The 18,623-nt window shown below is 41.0% G+C and overlaps 1 protein-coding gene across 26 annotated transcripts in view; it reads left to right on the top strand.

Moving 5' to 3' along the window:
• rimbp2 (RIMS binding protein 2) overlaps positions 1–18,623 on the top strand; it is a 107,849-nt gene that overhangs the window by 49,628 nt on the left and 39,598 nt on the right. For 22 of the 26 annotated variants that reach the window (XR_004896419.1, XM_035997866.1, XM_035997855.1 and 19 more), the window contains 3 exons: positions 6,662–6,745; positions 14,457–14,546; positions 18,489–18,611. Coding sequence is in view for 22 of the 26 variants with exons in the window: in XM_035997866.1 (XP_035853759.1) it covers positions 6,662–6,745; positions 14,457–14,546; positions 18,489–18,611 (297 nt within the window). In the remaining 4 variants the exon portion in view is untranslated. Of the gene's footprint in view, positions 1–1,166; positions 1,172–6,661; positions 6,746–13,480; positions 13,543–14,456; positions 14,547–18,488; positions 18,612–18,623 lie in introns of those variants that run through there. The other 4 variants (XM_035997884.1, XM_035997869.1, XM_035997917.1 and 1 more) reach the window with 3 other exon arrangements.

The following is an 18,623-nucleotide window of genomic DNA, read 5'->3' as shown; positions in this document are numbered from 1 at the left end:
AAAAGCCCCAAAAAAATAATCTTAAAACATGCATCGCAAGTTCCCTGAGCCCAAGGTAACGCCTTCATTTTGTCCAACCAGTATTTGGAATTTTTGCGTGATGAATGATGATTAATCAATCACTCATCAAAATTGTTTCTCTTTATTGGCTTATCAATTAATTAACAAATTCTTTTTTTAGATTTTGTAAGAAATAGTAGATTAATTAGACATTATCCTACAGTACTTTTGTTCTTGACCTTAAACCAAACCATAACCTTTTTTTTTTGGAGATCTTTTACACTAACCTGAAACAAAGTTATCAAGATATTCATTTTAAAAGATGTTCTGCCATAAAGCAGAATGTGAAATTCATTCTGCTTATACTGTAATACATAACAGACATGGAGGCAGTGTAGATCTGTAGATGCACCTCTGTTGTGCATGCATTTGCATTAGTGCCGCTGAGGCACGAATATCCAGCCTAAGGGGATGGTCTTTCTCATCTGTCTTCATCTGCTGTGCAGTAAACGCCTCTTCACTTAAACAGGAGCTCATTACTCACAATGGCATCCATTTGAATCTTTTATCAGAGGGATTTTTAATTGAACATTGGCAAATGTGCTCCAAACAAATGGTCCTCAGCAAGCCTGAGAGCTGTGTGTTTGAGTGTCTGCAAGTGTGTGAGTGAAATACCCATTGTGTGTATTGAAGCTGTCTGGTTCTGATAACTCTACACATTACTGTAGATACTAGCCCACATGGGAGATGGCAAGCTGGCCGCAGGGGCTCTGTGTGATTCACTCAAAGGAAATCATTTAGAGTCAACGGGTAGTGTATACTGTACATATGTGTACTTTTTTGAATAGGTCCAATCTTTTTTACTCTTTTCATAGTTTTCAACATTTCATTCATCTTTGCATGTGCTTCTGTTGACCGTATAGTTAACAGTAACTGTATAGTTTTAGGTGTTAGGAATCCCATAGAAACTACAGTTACAAACTAGCCTGGAACCAGACGAATCTGCCGTGCTCATGTTTCATTTGCTCTGGCAGATACGACTGGCCCCCCTCCCGTTCAGGCAGATTTTCAGCCGAACAGAACCTGGACGGGCCAATCACAACCGTTTATTTCATGTGGGGCGGGTTCAAGACGATGCCGAGCGTAATGCGTTGATACCTAGTTACTGGACGTACTGTAACTGGCATTCTCCGTCTAGCGCAACTCACCAGGCTCATAAAAACTCTGTTACTGTATTGCCTATTTTTCGCCTAAAATGTTTTCAGAAACACATTTTAGTGTACTGTTTATCTGTAATTTGAGAACGTTTGTGACCCGGCCACCATTTTCCTCCTGCTTCAGAACTTGCATGTATCGCTCAGCACTACGTCGTTAAGTTGATTGGTTGTAGGTCTATCTAATTGCACCCTAAGGCAATTTGGTCTGCACCGTTGATAAACGCCTACTAGTTAGAATCACCTGCAGTGGCTAATATCACTCCCAACTGAATAAGGAAATGAATCAACTCTCAAGTATGAATATTTATCTGAAACATCAGCAGTGGTCTTTCACATTTCAGTAGAGATACTGCCCACAAACTGGAAGCTGTAACAGTGTCTTTCGTGGCTTTTGGTTGAACAGTTTTATAAAAGGTTTGCCTGAGAAGTTGACTCCACCACATTCTTTTTACCTATTTTATTCATGTCATACTTAACCCTAACTCTTATCCTAACTAAAGTTTAAAAAAAAACATTGAACATCATTTTAATTCTAAAACCAAAACTATAGATCCATCTGAACTCTTCATCCTAATTAGGTATTTAATCATGAAAACCTCACTTCAGAGGACATTTATTTATTTTCCACATCTTACTGTCCATGTAAGGGTTTTGGTCCTCGAAAGGATGGAAATACTAGAGCGCACACTAACATACATACAGTTGAATAGGATCACTGTTGGACCAGCTTCAACAGATAAGGGGTCAAAGATTTAATCATACCAACTGTCACTTGCCTGGGGTGAAACACCACAAGGTTACTGATCTCGAAAGGGTCACAGCTTTTTCCTCTTCCTCCATGCTCTCTGACCTTATCGTTCACTGTCTGATTGAATATTGTCGGCACTCGCGGGTCATGCTGATGTCTTCCATTTGAATGGATTCCAATATATATTCAAAGTCATACCAAGCTGTGAGCGTTTTCTGTGATGAAGTGCACATTCATGCATTGTCACATGCAGCATGTATTGTACGCTGTGGGCTTCTGGTGGCTCCTCTGGTGCTTATTTTAGTCTTGTTCAGGGACACGTGGTGCCATGCTACCAGAGAGAGAGAGAGAGAGAGAGAGAGAGAGAGAGAGAGAGAGAGAGAGAGAGAGAGAGAGAGAGTGTGTGTGTGTGTACTAGTAGCACACACTGACACAGATAAAATCCTGTTTAATTCTATACGCTAATCTTGGAACATCCAGCTGCACTTTCACTCCCATCCATAGCAAGGCTGTTTCTCATACACTGATGGAGAGCTCAGTCTTCTGATAAACACAGGATCTAGAGGGTGGTCACTTTCATGTATTTTGTACTGTAATAGCAGTGCAATATTTGACTATGCATTGCAAATGAATGCCCATAAAGAATGTGCATATTTTCTGGTTAAATATGTATAACCTTGACTAATGAATGCATCCCAGCTTGCCAGAAATTTAACTTTCTGATTAGAGTGGAGTGACAGAAAGATGTGGCAGGGCAGAACACCCAATCAGCTTGAAGAGGATATCCCATTTCTAGCTGTCTCCCTTGTGCTCCTACTGAGAAGCCAGTGGTGATGAATTCTCTGAAGAAAGCTGATAGACTAAACAAGTCATCCTCCGTAGAAACTGTGGCTGACTTGAGTCATGTTTTGGCTCTAATCACACATTGTGAAGAAAGCTCAACTTCTTTTCATTGTAATTCTAGCTAACACAGCATTCAGCTGTCAGCCCAGTTAAACGGCTGCTTGATGGTTACAGAACAGGCATTCAAAAACCTCAGGAGGGAATATTAGGTGTCAGCTACAGTAGGCACCTTATATTAATACAAAGTGACAGAATGCAATCTACAGTACATGTGCAAACATATTTAAATATTTTAGTTTCAGTTTGTTTATCCATATTCATTTACATGGGAGACAGAATATACTTACAGTAGCACCTGTGCATAAACATGTATGTCTAAATTTATACCTAATTAACATGGGAGACAGAATCAACCTTTTAGGAGTAGGCCTTTGGACATGTTACAGCAGAAAAAGCACAAGTGTAATTAATAGCATTAATTAAGACTGCCTTCCTTCCATTCAGAAGTATCATTGCCAGGGCTCTGCTAGTGCAAATGCTGGCTTACTGGGACCCTTAAATGGAACAGAGCCATTGTTAAGGTTATTAGTTACACCTGTGCTTTTCCTGCTATGACAAGTAAGTGACCTCTTCTGGAAAAAAGGGGCATAGACTCAACAACTAACAAAGACTGGGGAAAAAGACAGAGTTGTAGCTTAATTTTTGGGGGATTTTAATCTTTTTCATCACATCATTCATCACAACAAATTATTGAGTTGGCCCCCTTAGTTGAATGGCTGCTTAATGGAAGCATAACAGGCATTAGTCTACTGTGTATGCCCAGGCATACTGTAATAAAACATACTGTTATATCTAATTCACATGGGAGACAGAATAGACCTTTTAAGAGAGTTGGCTTTTTGACATGTTACAGCAGAAAAGGCGCAGGGTGTAGTCAACGGTGCCCTGTGGAGTTTTCTTGTAACATGGAACAGAGCCGTCGTTAATGTCATTAGCAACAGCTGTGCTTGTGCTGCTGTGCAGACACGCAGACAGGTAGACATGTCTGCTGCGAAGAAAGGCTTCAGACTCGATATGGACCGTTAGAAAACCAAACTTTACCCTACCTCTGATGGACAATAAGCTCTGTTAGAATGTTCTAGTCAAGCTGAAAAATAGAAAAGCAACAAAGACCCAAACAATATTTGAAGCACAACATTATTGACTAATGTTACTTAATTGTTATTCTTTGCCGCTTCATTAATTAAAGGAGACCTATTATGCTTTTCCGTATTATATGTCATCTCTATAATGTTACAATGCCAGATGTTCATATTAAACGTGGACAAAACTTTGAATAATGAGGTTAACATATATAATAAAGAAATCCCTGTGAGCCAATACCTCAGATTTCACACTGTTCTGAACGCTCTGGTTTTTTCTACTTTTGGCTCGGTATGACGTAACCCGGTCTCACGCCAGGTCGTGAATAGTCACGTTATTTAGATTTATTGTTTCATGTACAGGTCACGATTTTGGCGTTTATTTCGTGTACACGTCACGATCTTTGAACGTGTACAGGTTACAATTTTCGAACCTGCTCTGGGGGACGCAACATTTGGGAAATGAGGCGCCACACGCCAGCCACGACTACAGGACGGGCCACCACTCGCGGGGTGCGATCCCTGGGCGCATCCCCAGGACGGACCGCCACATGTGGGACGCGATCCCCGGGCGCATCCCCAGGCACAGGGGCACACAACGGGAAAACGAAACGCCACACGCCGGCCACAAAAACGGGACGGGGCGCCACTCGCGGGACGCAATCCCCGGCCGCAGGGGCACACAACAACGGGTAAATTAAACGCCACAACAACGGGATGGTTGTGGTTAGGAAAAGGAGAACGGGGAAAGGAATCGTCACACGCAGGACACGCCGACAACAGCGGGACGGTTGTGGTTAGGAAAAGGAGAACACGGATAGGAACTGCAACACGTGGGACGCGATCCCCGCTCTCCGGGGTGAAAGTCCTTCGCCTTATCAATACTACTCGCTACCGTCATCGTTCTGTGATCACGAAATATGCTTCCCATTGAAATACATTGCCTTAAAATTCGTAATCACCACACGAAAAAAACGACATTATCGTGTCCTGTCCACGAATCAATAGATTCAATAACGTGACCATATCACGAACTGCCATGAGACCGGGCTGTAATACTGGGCCAGTTTTCTATATATGGTCATCTGTTCCAGGCACGCTACTCCAGTGTTCTTACATACCCTGCTACATGTGGCTACATGCTAATGTCAGGGAAACCTGTAGTTGCAGATGTTGTTATTTGCTTAAGAAATCCGGATCATATTGCTGGTGGAACATCCGGTTGTGTAATATTTGATTTAGCTTAACTAAAATGTTGAACATGGTTCTTCTATTTTAGTTTTAAAGGACAATTCCGGCGCAAAACGAACCTAGGGGTTAATAACAGATGTGTACCCACTCGATCGTTCTCTGGGACATGTTTTCATGCTAATCAAATGTGTTTGTAGCTTGAAACAAGCTAGTGCGGACCGCTGATTAGCTTACAACGCTAGTATTCGGGGCACAGGGAAAGTAAAAACAAATCGCTATTTATACCACTAAAAAGGCTCAAAATATCACCAAACTTCAACGGTAGCACAATGAGGGTCCCTAAATGTTAACCGAAGCATTGAGAACTTTGTAAGTGTACACACAGTTTATTGAAAAGATAGATTATAAAGACACTCGCGTTCATGTTTACATGCCGCCGGCGTCTTGAAAACCAGTCATGACTTACAGCTGGCGATGCAAACTAAAATCAAAAGCAATTTGCTCAATATAGCTGAAATAATCGCACCAATGTAAAACATAACTTGTCTAGTGTACTTACTCGGTGGATAACTGTCCATCTGGTCCCTCCAGTCTGGGTCGCTGTCTCCAATTTATTTTTGGGACATGGAAAAAAGTTTCAAGTACAGCCCTGTTTATCAGAGAGGGGAAATCTTCAGACTGTACAAAACACTGCGTCTCTTGGGTGTCGCGACGCAACAGGTCCCACTCCGTGCAACACAGACACTCCTGTTCGGTGGCCATAGCTTCACAATGTCCGCAGGTACACCACCAGTTTCCCGAAGTACGAGGCTGTGTTGCAGCATTGACTACCGGTAGCTCTCTCTCTCTCTCGTAGCCCTTTCACGGAGCTCCCGCAGCTCTTCGTTCAATGAACTGTCTGTATACTTCCAAAGTTCTCAATGCTTCGGTTAACATTTAGGGACCCTCATTATGTTACCGTTCAAGTTTGGTGATATTTTGAGCCTTTTTAGTGGTATATTAATAGCGTTGTAAGCTAATCAGCGGTCCGCGCTAGCTTCTTTCAAACTACAAACACATTAGATTAGCATGAAAACATGTCCCAGAGAGCGATGGAGTGGGTACACATCTGTTATTAACCCCTAGGTTTGTTTTGCGCCGGAATTGTCCTTTAAGCACCTCTGAACCTAAGTACAACCTCACAGAACTTTTCCTATTCCTAGAGGACCACACTCTACATCCTCAACATTTGAACCTCCGAATCATTCCAACCTCCTGTCGTCTGTTTTCCGACAACATAAACATTTTGTAATATTTATTAGATAATCTCTGAAAATGTCCATGTCTCTCTGTTGCACACACACATACATATACACATGATTGCACACACATACACTCACACACCTAAATATAGCTGAATAATGAAATGCTCTTGTTCCCTTCCTCTTTCCCTTCCTAGTTTCACTGAGTTCTCTCAGGAAGCTTCTGTTCCTGACAAACCATAGCAGCTGTCCTCTGATTTATTTTTTTTTCCTCCCCAGGAGACTGAGATCAGCACCAGAAGAAAGGAGTGTGAAGCACTTGAAGCGGAGGTGAAGAAAAAGAATCAAACATGTCAGACTTTGGTAAGTGCTCCAAAAATATACCCTGGCCTCTGAGCGATAGGAGGACGGAGGCTAAAATTGATTTGTACCTGAGAGCCTTGCCTGCTATCATCACATACAAACGTCCCTTGAGAAAATGAGTGGCGGTTCTACTGTAATTATAGCTTAGTTCTCAGGCGGTGATGACTGAAATTGAAAAATGGGAGCGGTTAACTGCAAGTTGCAGGTTCTGTGGGTTTGGTTTTGTTCGCATGGGGAATACATTTGAAATGAGAGATACTCTTTGCAGCAGTAAGTGTTTGCAGTGTGTGATCATACACAAACAGAAGAAAAACAGTGTATAGTGATATGATGTATTAAGGATACCGCTGTGTACATCAGTGCTATCCTCAGGCTGTGCATTTATTGGTTTCTTTCTTTTGTATACACATTAGCTTATGGAGCTCTTTACACCCCTGCTGTTATTTAAGTATTGAGCAGTTCACAGCACCCTGTGTAATTTTCCAGTAATGGTGACCACTGTAAAAAGTCAGAGATATATTACACAAGTCTTGCATTTTCATATGTTTGGTGCCTTTTGAAGGACATTTTCTCACAGTGCCCCAGAAATGTCATCCTTCCTGCTGGAGTGGCCTTGACTAAGGACAAAAGGCAAAGAGAAGGAAAAAAAAAAGGTTACGTGGAGAGAACCTGCTGAGAAGCAGAAAAAATGCTTCTGCTTCTCATCTTGACGTTTTAGCTATGCATTATTTAAATAAAGGATGTGTATTGGTCCCACGTTAGTCATGATTGCTCATCATATGCTCAGCATAGTCCAAATCAATGTTTAAGTTGTTGTACAGCAATATGTTTGTTTCTTTTGATGTTGGGAATGGCCCTGTGGTTAGCCATGTCACCTCACATGTTGATGTGATGTTAATTATCTGAACTGTACACTGACCAACTAGCATGCTGCTAGGTACCCTGTTGAGTTTTTTTCTAACTGCAGAGGGCTACAATAATGCCCCATAAAAGATACATCAATGAATCAGAATCAGCTTTATTTGCCAGGTATGAGGACACATACGAGGAATTTTGCTTTGGATTATACACTGCTCACAATGTGCTTACTCATACAAAACAAACAACAAAAGCAAACAATATATACACAGTATAAACAGAAACAATATAGACAGGTTGAGGCAAGAGTGCAATGAAGAGTGCAAAGTGTGCAGGAGTAAATTATTTTTATGATAAATTATTGTTATTTTAATTATGGAGCATAGTGCAAAGGATGCTGGAATAAATAAGTATTATGTTATTATATAAGTATTTTATTACAATATGAACAGTATGAACAGCTCTGAAAGAGAGAGAGAGAGAATGATGAATAAATATTAAGTGGAACCAGTAAACAGGTGCTGATTAGAGACAGTGTTGCTGGGTTTATTGCACAGGAATTGAACCTGACACTGTGAGTCAGAAGTCAGCTGTTCATCAGAGTGATGGCTTGTGGAAAGAAACTGTTCCTGAGTCTGTTGGTTTTGGCGTACGGTGCTCTGTAGCGCCTACCAGAGGGGAGAAGCTGGGACAGGTTGTCCGGGCTGAGATGGGTCTGCAGTAGTAGAAGAAGAAGAAGAAGACTGGAAGCTGGTGTAAATGATGCATGGCCAAAGTATGAATAGCTGCAACAAGTTGAAATGAATCTATTTCATCATTTGCAGAGTTCATGATAGACTGAAGTGAAGTGCTGAAGACCAAATGTCTACTAGTGTCCCATAGCCATCAGGGTTTTCTGTTGGTTTGGGTGGTTAAACACTGTGGCTGTGTTGGCGTTTGTGTTAAGAAGAGTATGGTTTGCCTGAAATGATGCAGACAGGTCGCATACAACTGTGTGTATTCAACTTTTATTGTTCGGTGGTGCTGGGGAGTGGAGGATTTGCAGTTGGAGCCAGGCTAAATGTCATGTATGCTGAAGTAACCATTGGCCAGCAGTGGCAGTTATTACCCTGCTATGTTGTGTTTATTTTAGTAGGGAGTAGTACTGTACCTCAAATAAGAGGAGTCATCAGACTCTATCAGTCCCTCACAGCAGGAGGACATCAGAGTTGTAAATCACAGCACAAATAAAGATTAAGTGGTTCTGGTCTGAGGGGTTTTACCATTACAGTTAACCGAGCCCCACTAAGCAGAATAACTACGCTCACTTTTTATTTTGTTATACCAAGATGGAGAGCCTTGTTCAGCTTCTGTTAAAGTTTATTCTGAGAGAGAATGACATCTTACTGCTATGATGTTCCAGTAGTCTTTGTCAAAGTGGGTCCCCATGGGCTCTGCAGCAAAATGTTGAGTTTAAAGTCAGTTAAATTCACTAGAATTTTAGAGAATGTGTAAGTGTAGACATTTGTTGGCTGACGGTTCGGGATTTGAAAAAACAATACAGGGAGTTGTATGACTGACATAAGAGCTGCTTCATGAGCTGGGATGTTTAGCACTACATACAACTGATACATGCTTGTAACCTGTAGAAGCAGAAGTAGGCACAGAGTAGAGCAGATGGCCTGGAGTGATATTTTTCCTATGAAAGGCAGGAGCTGGAGAGATTCAGCAGTAATTTAAATGGCATGGTTTGGTCCGAGACTATTTGAATTCATTCCCCTCATGCCCCCAAGCCCTCTTCTTTAGATGAGCTGTCTTTGTGTGTGGCTCCCTGCCCCAAATAAACACTCCATTAGGACTGTTTTCTTTGCTACCCTCCTCTCACGTTCCCTGCCCACAGCAGCACTTCCCTCCTCGACCACTGTCTGCCTGCTGAGTCTGGGGGAAGCTACCCAAAGGACAAACTGTCCCCAAATAGCGTGTAGAAATGGCAGGCTGGTCTCCACAGACTGCAGCACAGCTCTTATCTCCGCCCGCACCGAGCTCCGGGAACAGAGACACAAACACAGACAAGGCCAATGAACACTGTTGTGAGGGGATGGCGAGTTGACAGTAATGTCACTCCCTGTTTGGTCTTAACTGGCTTACCTCTCTGTCTGTCCTCTGTTTTTCCTCCTTCTCAGGTTAAAGTAAAGAGTGCACGTACAGAATTAGGTGCAGCTTTTAGGGACTCCGTTGCAGCTCCTCTGCTAGTAGATTTTGAACGTCTATTTACATTGACACTAACAGCATATACAGGAATATATACGTTCATTTTTCAAGTCTTTGAAATTCCAGATGCTATTAATGCCATGTCTCTTCTTAGTCGTATATATAATAACTGAGTGTGTGAGTGACAGCAAACACTGGCATAGCCATCTGGCACCTCAACCTTCCTGGGTATCGAGAATATAACTACAGACCACCAGAGGAATAATGCCTCCGCTAGCATTTAAGGCCCGTTACCATGGCGACAGGCACCTGTGTTAGCGTTGCCCGAATATGTATCAGTGCTAATTGAAGATTAACACCGAGGCAGACAGCAGACTTAACAAGTCCAAGGACTGGAATGTGAAATGTCTGCCTTTGTGGTCAGCTTAGCTTTCTTTAAGAGCTGTTTGTAAGCACAAACACCTTCTGCCAAAGGCAGGATTGGCAGTTCTTATTGCTTGGACACATGGCATGCATTGTATGTGCAAAAGCAAAAAAACAGAAATCAATGTCAAGATTGATTCTTTTTGTTGTTGCATTTTACACAGTACAGTAAATTCAGAGCTTAAAGGGGATCTTTGGTATTTTTCAACCTGGATCCTATATTTCCATGTTTTAGTGTCTAAGTGACTTATGGGGAAAACTATTTTTCAAATTGGTCCAGTATTGAGCAAGAGGGATGCAGCGTGCAGCCGCAAAACGGGCTGCAATCTAATCCTACGGAGCAGTTATGCACAGTCAATGTACGTCCACTAAGGGGTACGTCCACTAAGGGGTACGTCCACTAAGTCGTCTTCACACCTGTAGTTCATTTGCTCTGGTCCGAATCAGTTGATGGGTTTGTAAACTTGGAGCGTTTCCCCCTTGGTTCGGTTTCGTTTCACACAGAGAAAAATCCAAGGTAAAAAAAACGCATCCCTACAAACTAGGGGTGTGACGAGACACTCAGCTCACGAGACAAGACACGAGATTGGGTTCACGAGAACGAGACAATATGAGATTTTAACACTATTTTAAAGAAAGCTTAAAGCTATAGTGCGTAGTTTCTGCAGCCCCCATAAGGAATTCTAAGTAATGACAACAAAACTGTCAGCGTGTCCACATGAAACAAGCCTTCCATTACCGCCCCGCCCTCATTCCAATTAGTCACTTAGGCACAAAAACATGGTAAAATAGAGAATAGTTTGAAAAATACCAAAGGTCCCCTTTATAGAGAACAAAAGTATGCAGAGGACCTGAAAGGGCAGTATGTACTTTTACACTACACTGTGCAGCTAAGTCAGTACATTTCAACTGTACACTTGACATACACAATTACATTTTTGGAATCTTGCCAGTCCCCAAATTTACTTATAAAAGGTTTATACCTTTATAATTTTCCTATTTTAATGTCATCAATGTCACAATCAGCCAGTAGTCAGGAGGGCAAGGTTCAGAGCAGATGGTCTGGATAAATAAATATAGTAAGAGTCAGGCTGAAAAGGTGTAGCTGATTATTAGTACAATAGTAATGGTGGCTGTCGTCTATACTGACCAAGAGCAAATAATGCTGTTTACACAGAGTCTACAGAGCAGAGAGTAAGTGGGTGGAATGTTTGCTTTGCTCCTGTTTTAAATGGCAGAGTTGATTCGTCGGTCAGGCATGTCGAAATTTAAACACACAGCTCTGGAACACCAGGTTGAGTCAGATCATGTCTGGACAGAACACACGACTGCCTCTGCACTGCTTTCAAACATAGGAGTGACCCAGGTACTCTGCCTCAGGCATAATACTATTGTTCCATAGTGCATTATTCATGAAACTATATCCTGGCTTGTCAAGAATGAATAGAACACATCTAAAAGACTTCCCTGTTTATCTCTACACAATATTATTATATATAAATATAATATTTTTGTGTTGTTTTGTCTGTTTGCTCACTATAGTATATTTATTTTTGTATTTGTAACATTGCAAATAGTATATTACAGTAATTAACATTTATGTTGTTTTTACATCGGTTACATTTGCTGTTTATGTCATGGAGATTTGAATTGGTTACATATATATATATATATATATATATATATATATATATATATATATACAGTATACTATTAGCCAGTTTCTAAAGCATTACAAAAAAGAATTAATCAAACAGAATTTATGCTGTGTAGTACATTTTATGTGTACATTGGTGTTAGTATTCAAAGCAAATCTCAAATGGCAAATCACACACCTCAGCAGAAAACCTCAGCTGAATAATGTTGGAGGCAGCTCAATATAGGCCACGATGTATTCTGCATGGGATTCTCTTCCTCACTAGGCTCACACACTCTATAAAGAATGTGTCTTGTCAAGGGATTATGACGTATACTGATCTCTTTAAAGCGTTAACACGTCAACAATACAGGACAAAGAAACAGCTGATTCTCTGTGTTCAAGACAATTTGGTTTGCATCACTACGTGTGTGCTGTGCTGTCGTTTCTAAATTCCAAAAAGGATTTTTAAATGAGCATGGCAGTCTACGTTGAAATGCTTAATGTCCACTGTGTTAATCAGTGTGCATACAGTAAAATGTGAGCTCTCTGTTTGTTTGTTTTTCAGTAGCTGCGTGTGTCCTTCAGAATGAACACCTGGAGGCTTAGCCAGCCCACATTAGCTCCCAATTGAAGGATCAATGCATATGAATAGGAATGCGAATGCAATCTAGTGCTTGTACGGGAAGCATTAAAATTGACTGGACACAATTGATGCAGGTTGAAATGCCAATAATTTTTCGGGAACTGAAATGAAATTAATGGAAAAGCAGCAGATCTCAGATGTGACTTTGGTGCTGTCTCCAGGCTGTTGTTTACTTATCATTGCATGTCCTTGACAGTATTTCTCCTCAATGTTGTGCATATGTACAGTATATACACTGCAGTTGTGTCCACACAGTACATGTCCCTTATTATTAATATTACTATTATTAGAAGTAGTGAGTAGTAACAACAGTTAGTAGTAATAGTAGTGTAGCAGGAAAATGTAGTATGTGCATTATAGCTATACTGTATAATGATACACGATTTAAAACATGTTTGTGTGGTCTTTCACAATCCCCCCAAAATAATCCATTCATTACAAATAAAACATTTCCTTCATTTTTACATGTAATTTGAGCACAGGCCAGTGTAGTATATAATATCTATAACACTCCCGACAGTACAGTATAGTATATGCATTAGTAAATTATATAATGTTAATAGGTTTCTCCAATTCACAGTGCTATTTATAGTCTTACATTATCATGAAAAACTAATAGCAATGTCCAAACATATACCAATTTAATGATGCATTATCTACTGTAGATACAATGTTCTTTTTGAAATTTGGTTATCATACCTTATAATAATGTAGAAAAAGGATAACTGCATATTAAGCTTACATTATTACCGTACTTTTTGACCTCACTTGGTCTGGTGGCAGATACAGCCTAATATACTCTACATATACAGTACATACACCACCTGGTAGCAGTCTGCAATCAATCATCAACAAGTCTAAATGTACACCTGAGTTCATCACGAACAGTAGGCTTTCATCACAGCTGACATTTGGACTTGTCATAGTAGGAAAAGCACAGGTGATACTAATAACATTAACGATGGCTCTGCTGTATTCCCAGTGACAGCGTGACAGCGAGCCAGCATGCACGATACCAGGACCCTGAAACTGAAGCAGATAAATGTAATTCAGCCGTCATTTGTTTTATTATTTACGCCTGCGATTCTCCTACTGTGACGTGTCGAAAAATGTTTTTGGTGTGCCTTTACCAGACAAAGCTGATTTTTACAATGCTTTATGAACATCACTAAAGCAAATGACCCTTGCATGCATGTTTGTTTTGTAATGGTTACTCCTGTCTCAGTTTGCTTTCTGAAACATCCTTCATAAGTAAAACATAAGGGGGAAAAGAGGCAGGCTCGCCATCACTAGCCTTTAAGAAGAACTGTACACTGTACACACTTTTACAGTAAATGTATCATGCATGAGCCAGTAGGTTTGGCCTACAATTGGCCTACATGCTGCTGTAGCCACAGTGAATTGCACATCTCAGAGAACTCTCCAGTTGGCACTATAAATTGCATCCACGGCACGCCTCATGACTGTTGATTGAATGTAATTAAGTTTTCTTTCTCTGCACTGAAGGTTTTTTTTTTTTTTTACCCTCAGCTCAACACACTTGGAAAGAGAGTGGGGAAAAGAGGGTGTGCGTGCGTGGGTGGGTGCGTGCGTGGGTGCGTGCATGCATGCGTGTGTGTGTGCGCGTGCGTATGTGCTTAGGAGGATATCAGAATGCATGTTTAATTTACATCCACTCACAGAGAGCGGTGAAGAAGAACATTTTCTTGGTTTCTTTTTACATCTACTCTAGTATGTTTAAGACATAAAAGCTATTATTATGACACTATTATTATTGTTTCACTGTAGTCGCTAAAATGGCAGCTTCTAGAACGTAGAGAACCTCGAGCGGTCTCCTCAGATGAATAATGCATGGGCTATCGCTAACAACACGCTGGCTTTGAGTGCTGTGCTCTGGTTTAATCACTGGGACTTTCTGGGGTTCTAAACACTGTTTTCTTTCTGCCTTTTTTGTCTAGGAGAATGAGCTTCAAGATTTCCTCCAGGAGAACAAACATTTGAACCTCCAGTTCTTCAACAATAGCCACAAGACATCTGAGTATGAGAAGGTAAGAGGCGAAAAGCCCTTGGTTTTGGCTATGTACTGTATACATCTCAGTGCTGCTCCATTTACACTTGTAATGATTATAAGCTCATAACTGTCTTGTGAGCACACCTACAGTAAAACATGATTTTAGCTGGTGGCGTGGCTCTATGGATGTCAACGTTAGTCTGTCTGTCTGTCTGTCGGTCTGTCGGTTGGTCGGTCAACCACTTTTGTCCAGTCTGAAATAACAACTATTGGATGGATTGACATTCATTGTCACTAGAAGATGAATCCTACTGACTTTGGAATTCCGTGAAATTTTCTGTAGTGCCACTATGAGGTTGACATTTTTGTTTTTTTAGTGAAACATCTATATCTATCTATCTATTTACATGTATGTAGACAACTATTGGATGAGTGTTCGTATATTTTGGTACAGACATGCACAGTTCCCAGAAGATGAATCCTAATGATTTTGGAGATCCCCTGGCTTGTGCCGACAACTATTGGATGGATTGCATTGAAATGTGTTACAGACATTCATGTTCCGCTCAGGATGAATTGTAGTAGCTTTAGTGATCCCTTAACTTGTCATATAGCACCACCATCGGGTCACAATTTCATTTTGTCTGTCAATACTTTGGTTTGTGTCCAAATACCTGCAAAACTAATGACACTCCCATCATCCTCAGCTGTACTTTGTGTTTTGTGCTTATTAGCAAATCTTAGCGTGCTAACTCTCTAACTAAGACGGTGATCATTACACCTGGTAAACATCAGCATGTTAGCATTGTCATTTTAAGCATGTTAGCACGCTTACATTAGCATTTTGTACAAAGCAGAGCAGTGCCTAAGCACAGCCTCACAGAGCTGCTAAACGTGGCTGTAGACTCTTAGTCTTGTTTCTTCATAGGCCACAGCCTCTTTGGTCTTTACATTAACACTGTATCAGATGACTTTCTGGGTCACACTATAACTTAGCCGAAACTGCACCTACAGTAGGATGCTGGATAGATGGAGCCGTTTTTCCAATTCTCAGCATATAAATGAAAGCAACAAACCTCCAATTCTATTAAAACACCCTCACCTTCCTTTTAGCCCCAATACCTCAAAGGCCTTCAGAGCTGATAACACAAAGTTAAAGTAGATCGACAAAAAAAGGCACCAGGCCTCTCTCTGTGGACAGGAAGGCAATTTCCTGAAGGAGCTGATTGGCAGGTAGTTGCTGTTGGGTTGAAGAAGGGTGGGATGCTGGTTATTGATGTCTTATCAGGACTTGGGGGGCTCTTGGAGCAGCTATCCTGAACTGTTATCACACTGACGGATATGAGAGCAGCACTCTGCAGGGCAGTGCGGATATTAGCCCTTGCTTACACCCCCGTGTTCTGATCCCTATCGTGTCTGAATGAATTAGGAGGGGCTACGAACGGCAACTCCCTCTACCCATAATAGACTATTGACCTGCTTCTGCTGAATCCAATATAGTTCCGTTCGATCTGTCTACATTAGTCTGACAGTCGTTCTATCCATGCGGATAGTTTTTGCTGTGTAGAGGCGGGTGGTTCAGAGGCAGACTCACTGGTTTCTGTTTGTGTTTTGCTTTGCTGGTGTTTGTTGAAACGCCCTCCTCAAGGAATCATTAGTCATTCATGGCTGCTCTGAGGAAGGGGCCTTGCCACATTACGACTACAGGAAAGTCATCTTGCTGCCGATAAGAGGCCTTTTAAAAAGCTGATTGAAAAATACTGCCTCTTAAGTAACAATACAACTGGCCTGTGGGAGACAGATTATGAAGAAAATGTAGAAATAGAAATAGTCACATTTTTCATATATTGTTCATAATGGCAGTACAGACCTCATTGGTGTTGAATTGATGTACAGTGTTAATATAATGTGCAATTACTTCAGTCAATTGAATCTTTAGTGCTTGGTTAACAATGAAGAGTGAATAATGTATTAATGTTTTGGTCTGCACCCATGGCAGCCAGTGAATTATGTTTTTCTTGCATTATTATAATATTTAAAGGCTTTTATCACCGAAACCAGCCAGCTCCCACATTTGGCCCCATAAGATTTCTGCCTGTTTTTAAATGCTACAAATGCTTCAGGTGGCATTAAAGTTTATGGCAGCATAGTGCTTCAAATCAACAGTGACAACCAGAAAAATAGAAACAGCTGTACAATTGAATTCAATCCAAAGCAAGAGCTCTACCTTTTTGAAGCGTTTTTATGTTCAGTTTTTGTTCATATTGTACGAAAAAGGCACTGATTCAACTCTGTAGTCAGTTGGAAGGCTTTGTGGTGTTTTTGAATTGGGATCGCACTGAATGGTGTTCCTGACATTTCCTGACATTTTGTCCACCCTAGAATAAAGGAAACAAGTGGCAAACCTTTAATTGAGCCACTGCTTCTTCAAGAGCTTGAATACCGTTGTCACTGGTTAATCTAACTGTATTATTCAGTTTAAAATAACACAGCTAATAATAAATGACAGCTGCTTAACAAGTGGTTATTTTTGTAAGATGATGACTCCTTAACACTCTGTCCTCCATCTTTAGTTCCGTAGTGTGAATCAGGGGAAATTTGCTCATTGGCATTTGCCTACCACCACCCTGTAGTGATTACACTGTTGTTGTAGTCTGCAATGATGCATTTAATGTAAAGCTCTTGAAACAGGTTTTATCATCGCCAACATGGTATAGTTGGGTAATGGTGGACGGTTTATGAGCCACCCATAAAGGTACCCTGTGGTATTTTTGACCACTAGTTACAATGACTTGATGGGTAGGCCCCCTTTGTTTTTTGCATCTCAGGCATACGCACATACATACAGGTGACGCAGGGATTCCTGCTGATGGTTTCACACTATTGTGCTGACCGTCAGGTGGCAGTACTGTGCCAAATAAAATGGTAATGCACCAGCCAAATGCAGGGAAGAAGCAGAGTGCAAATGAACTAACATGGATGTAAACAGTTTTAATATATTATATTATACATACTCACAATGCGTTAGGTTGGGACTAATTTATATTAACATAATTTCTACCTGCATATAAATGCAGAATCTGTAGGCAACGGGGAAAGATTTGGGTATCGGAAGCATTCTGGTTCCCTTTTGTAGTCCGAGTAGTATTGACCAATTTGAGAGGGCTTTGGTTGCATGCAGGTAAACCGTCTGTGTGGGGCGCAAAAGAGTCAGAACACATTGGCCGAAAGGCCATCTGAGAACCAATTGATTAGCATCTGATCTGCATTCATATGGATATCTGTTTATAGAGGTTAGCCAAAATGTCGCCTGGACTTAAAACACCTACAAAACGTATTGACTCGGACTGTAAACAATTAAAGGGTGCACGGAAGAGGAAGTCTTGGCACCTGAAATATTGTCCATTGCTCCCACAGGCTAAATCATCATCAGACTGATAGCCGATGGTGATGAGTCTGACTGTAAACATACCTTTGCTATTTACAATTAAACTCCACAGGCTAATTTTAATTTCGCCATGCAAAAAAAAAAACAACAGGCAGGACACCTGCACTTAAGCGGTACCAAAACGAATAACAGCTCATTATAAAGAAAAGGAGAGGAGTAATTAGACACAATTTTCATTTATTAATTTTCTATGCCCATTGTCATCACTGTCGTAGGGCAAACACTATATCTGACCATTTTCTAACAAAGAGGTTGGAGACTAGGGGGCAGGAAAAAATATCCAGACCAGGAAACCATAAAGGGTAACCTCTTTTTTTAGGGGAGCAAGAGAATGACCACTCTCATGTCTGCAAAGAAAAACATGAACCTGCCAGTATTCTTAAAGAGGCTAAAAATCAGTTTAGGTCAGTGTGAAAACAAAATATGATGCAATGATTTTGCCTGGTTTTACCCCAAATAAAGAGATAAACTGTAGTACAGCTGCACTCTCAAACTCAGTCTCTTTGCTCCTTGCTTGTTCTGTCTGCACAGGTGAAGTCTGAGTATGCCCAGCTCAAAGAGACCCTTGGTGCTGTGACGCAGGAGAGAGATTTAGCCCTGTGGGAGAGGAACCAGCTCCAAGGCAAACTGGAGAACCTAGAGCAGGTGCTCAAGGTGAGGAAGCCT

This window comes from Sander lucioperca, chromosome 2 (assembly GCF_008315115.2).
Source record: "Sander lucioperca isolate FBNREF2018 chromosome 2, SLUC_FBN_1.2, whole genome shotgun sequence".
NCBI classification, from domain to species: domain Eukaryota; kingdom Metazoa; phylum Chordata; class Actinopteri; order Perciformes; family Percidae; genus Sander; species Sander lucioperca.
Note: the sequence above shows the minus strand (reverse complement) of the source record. Positions and strands in the feature narration are given on the sequence as shown.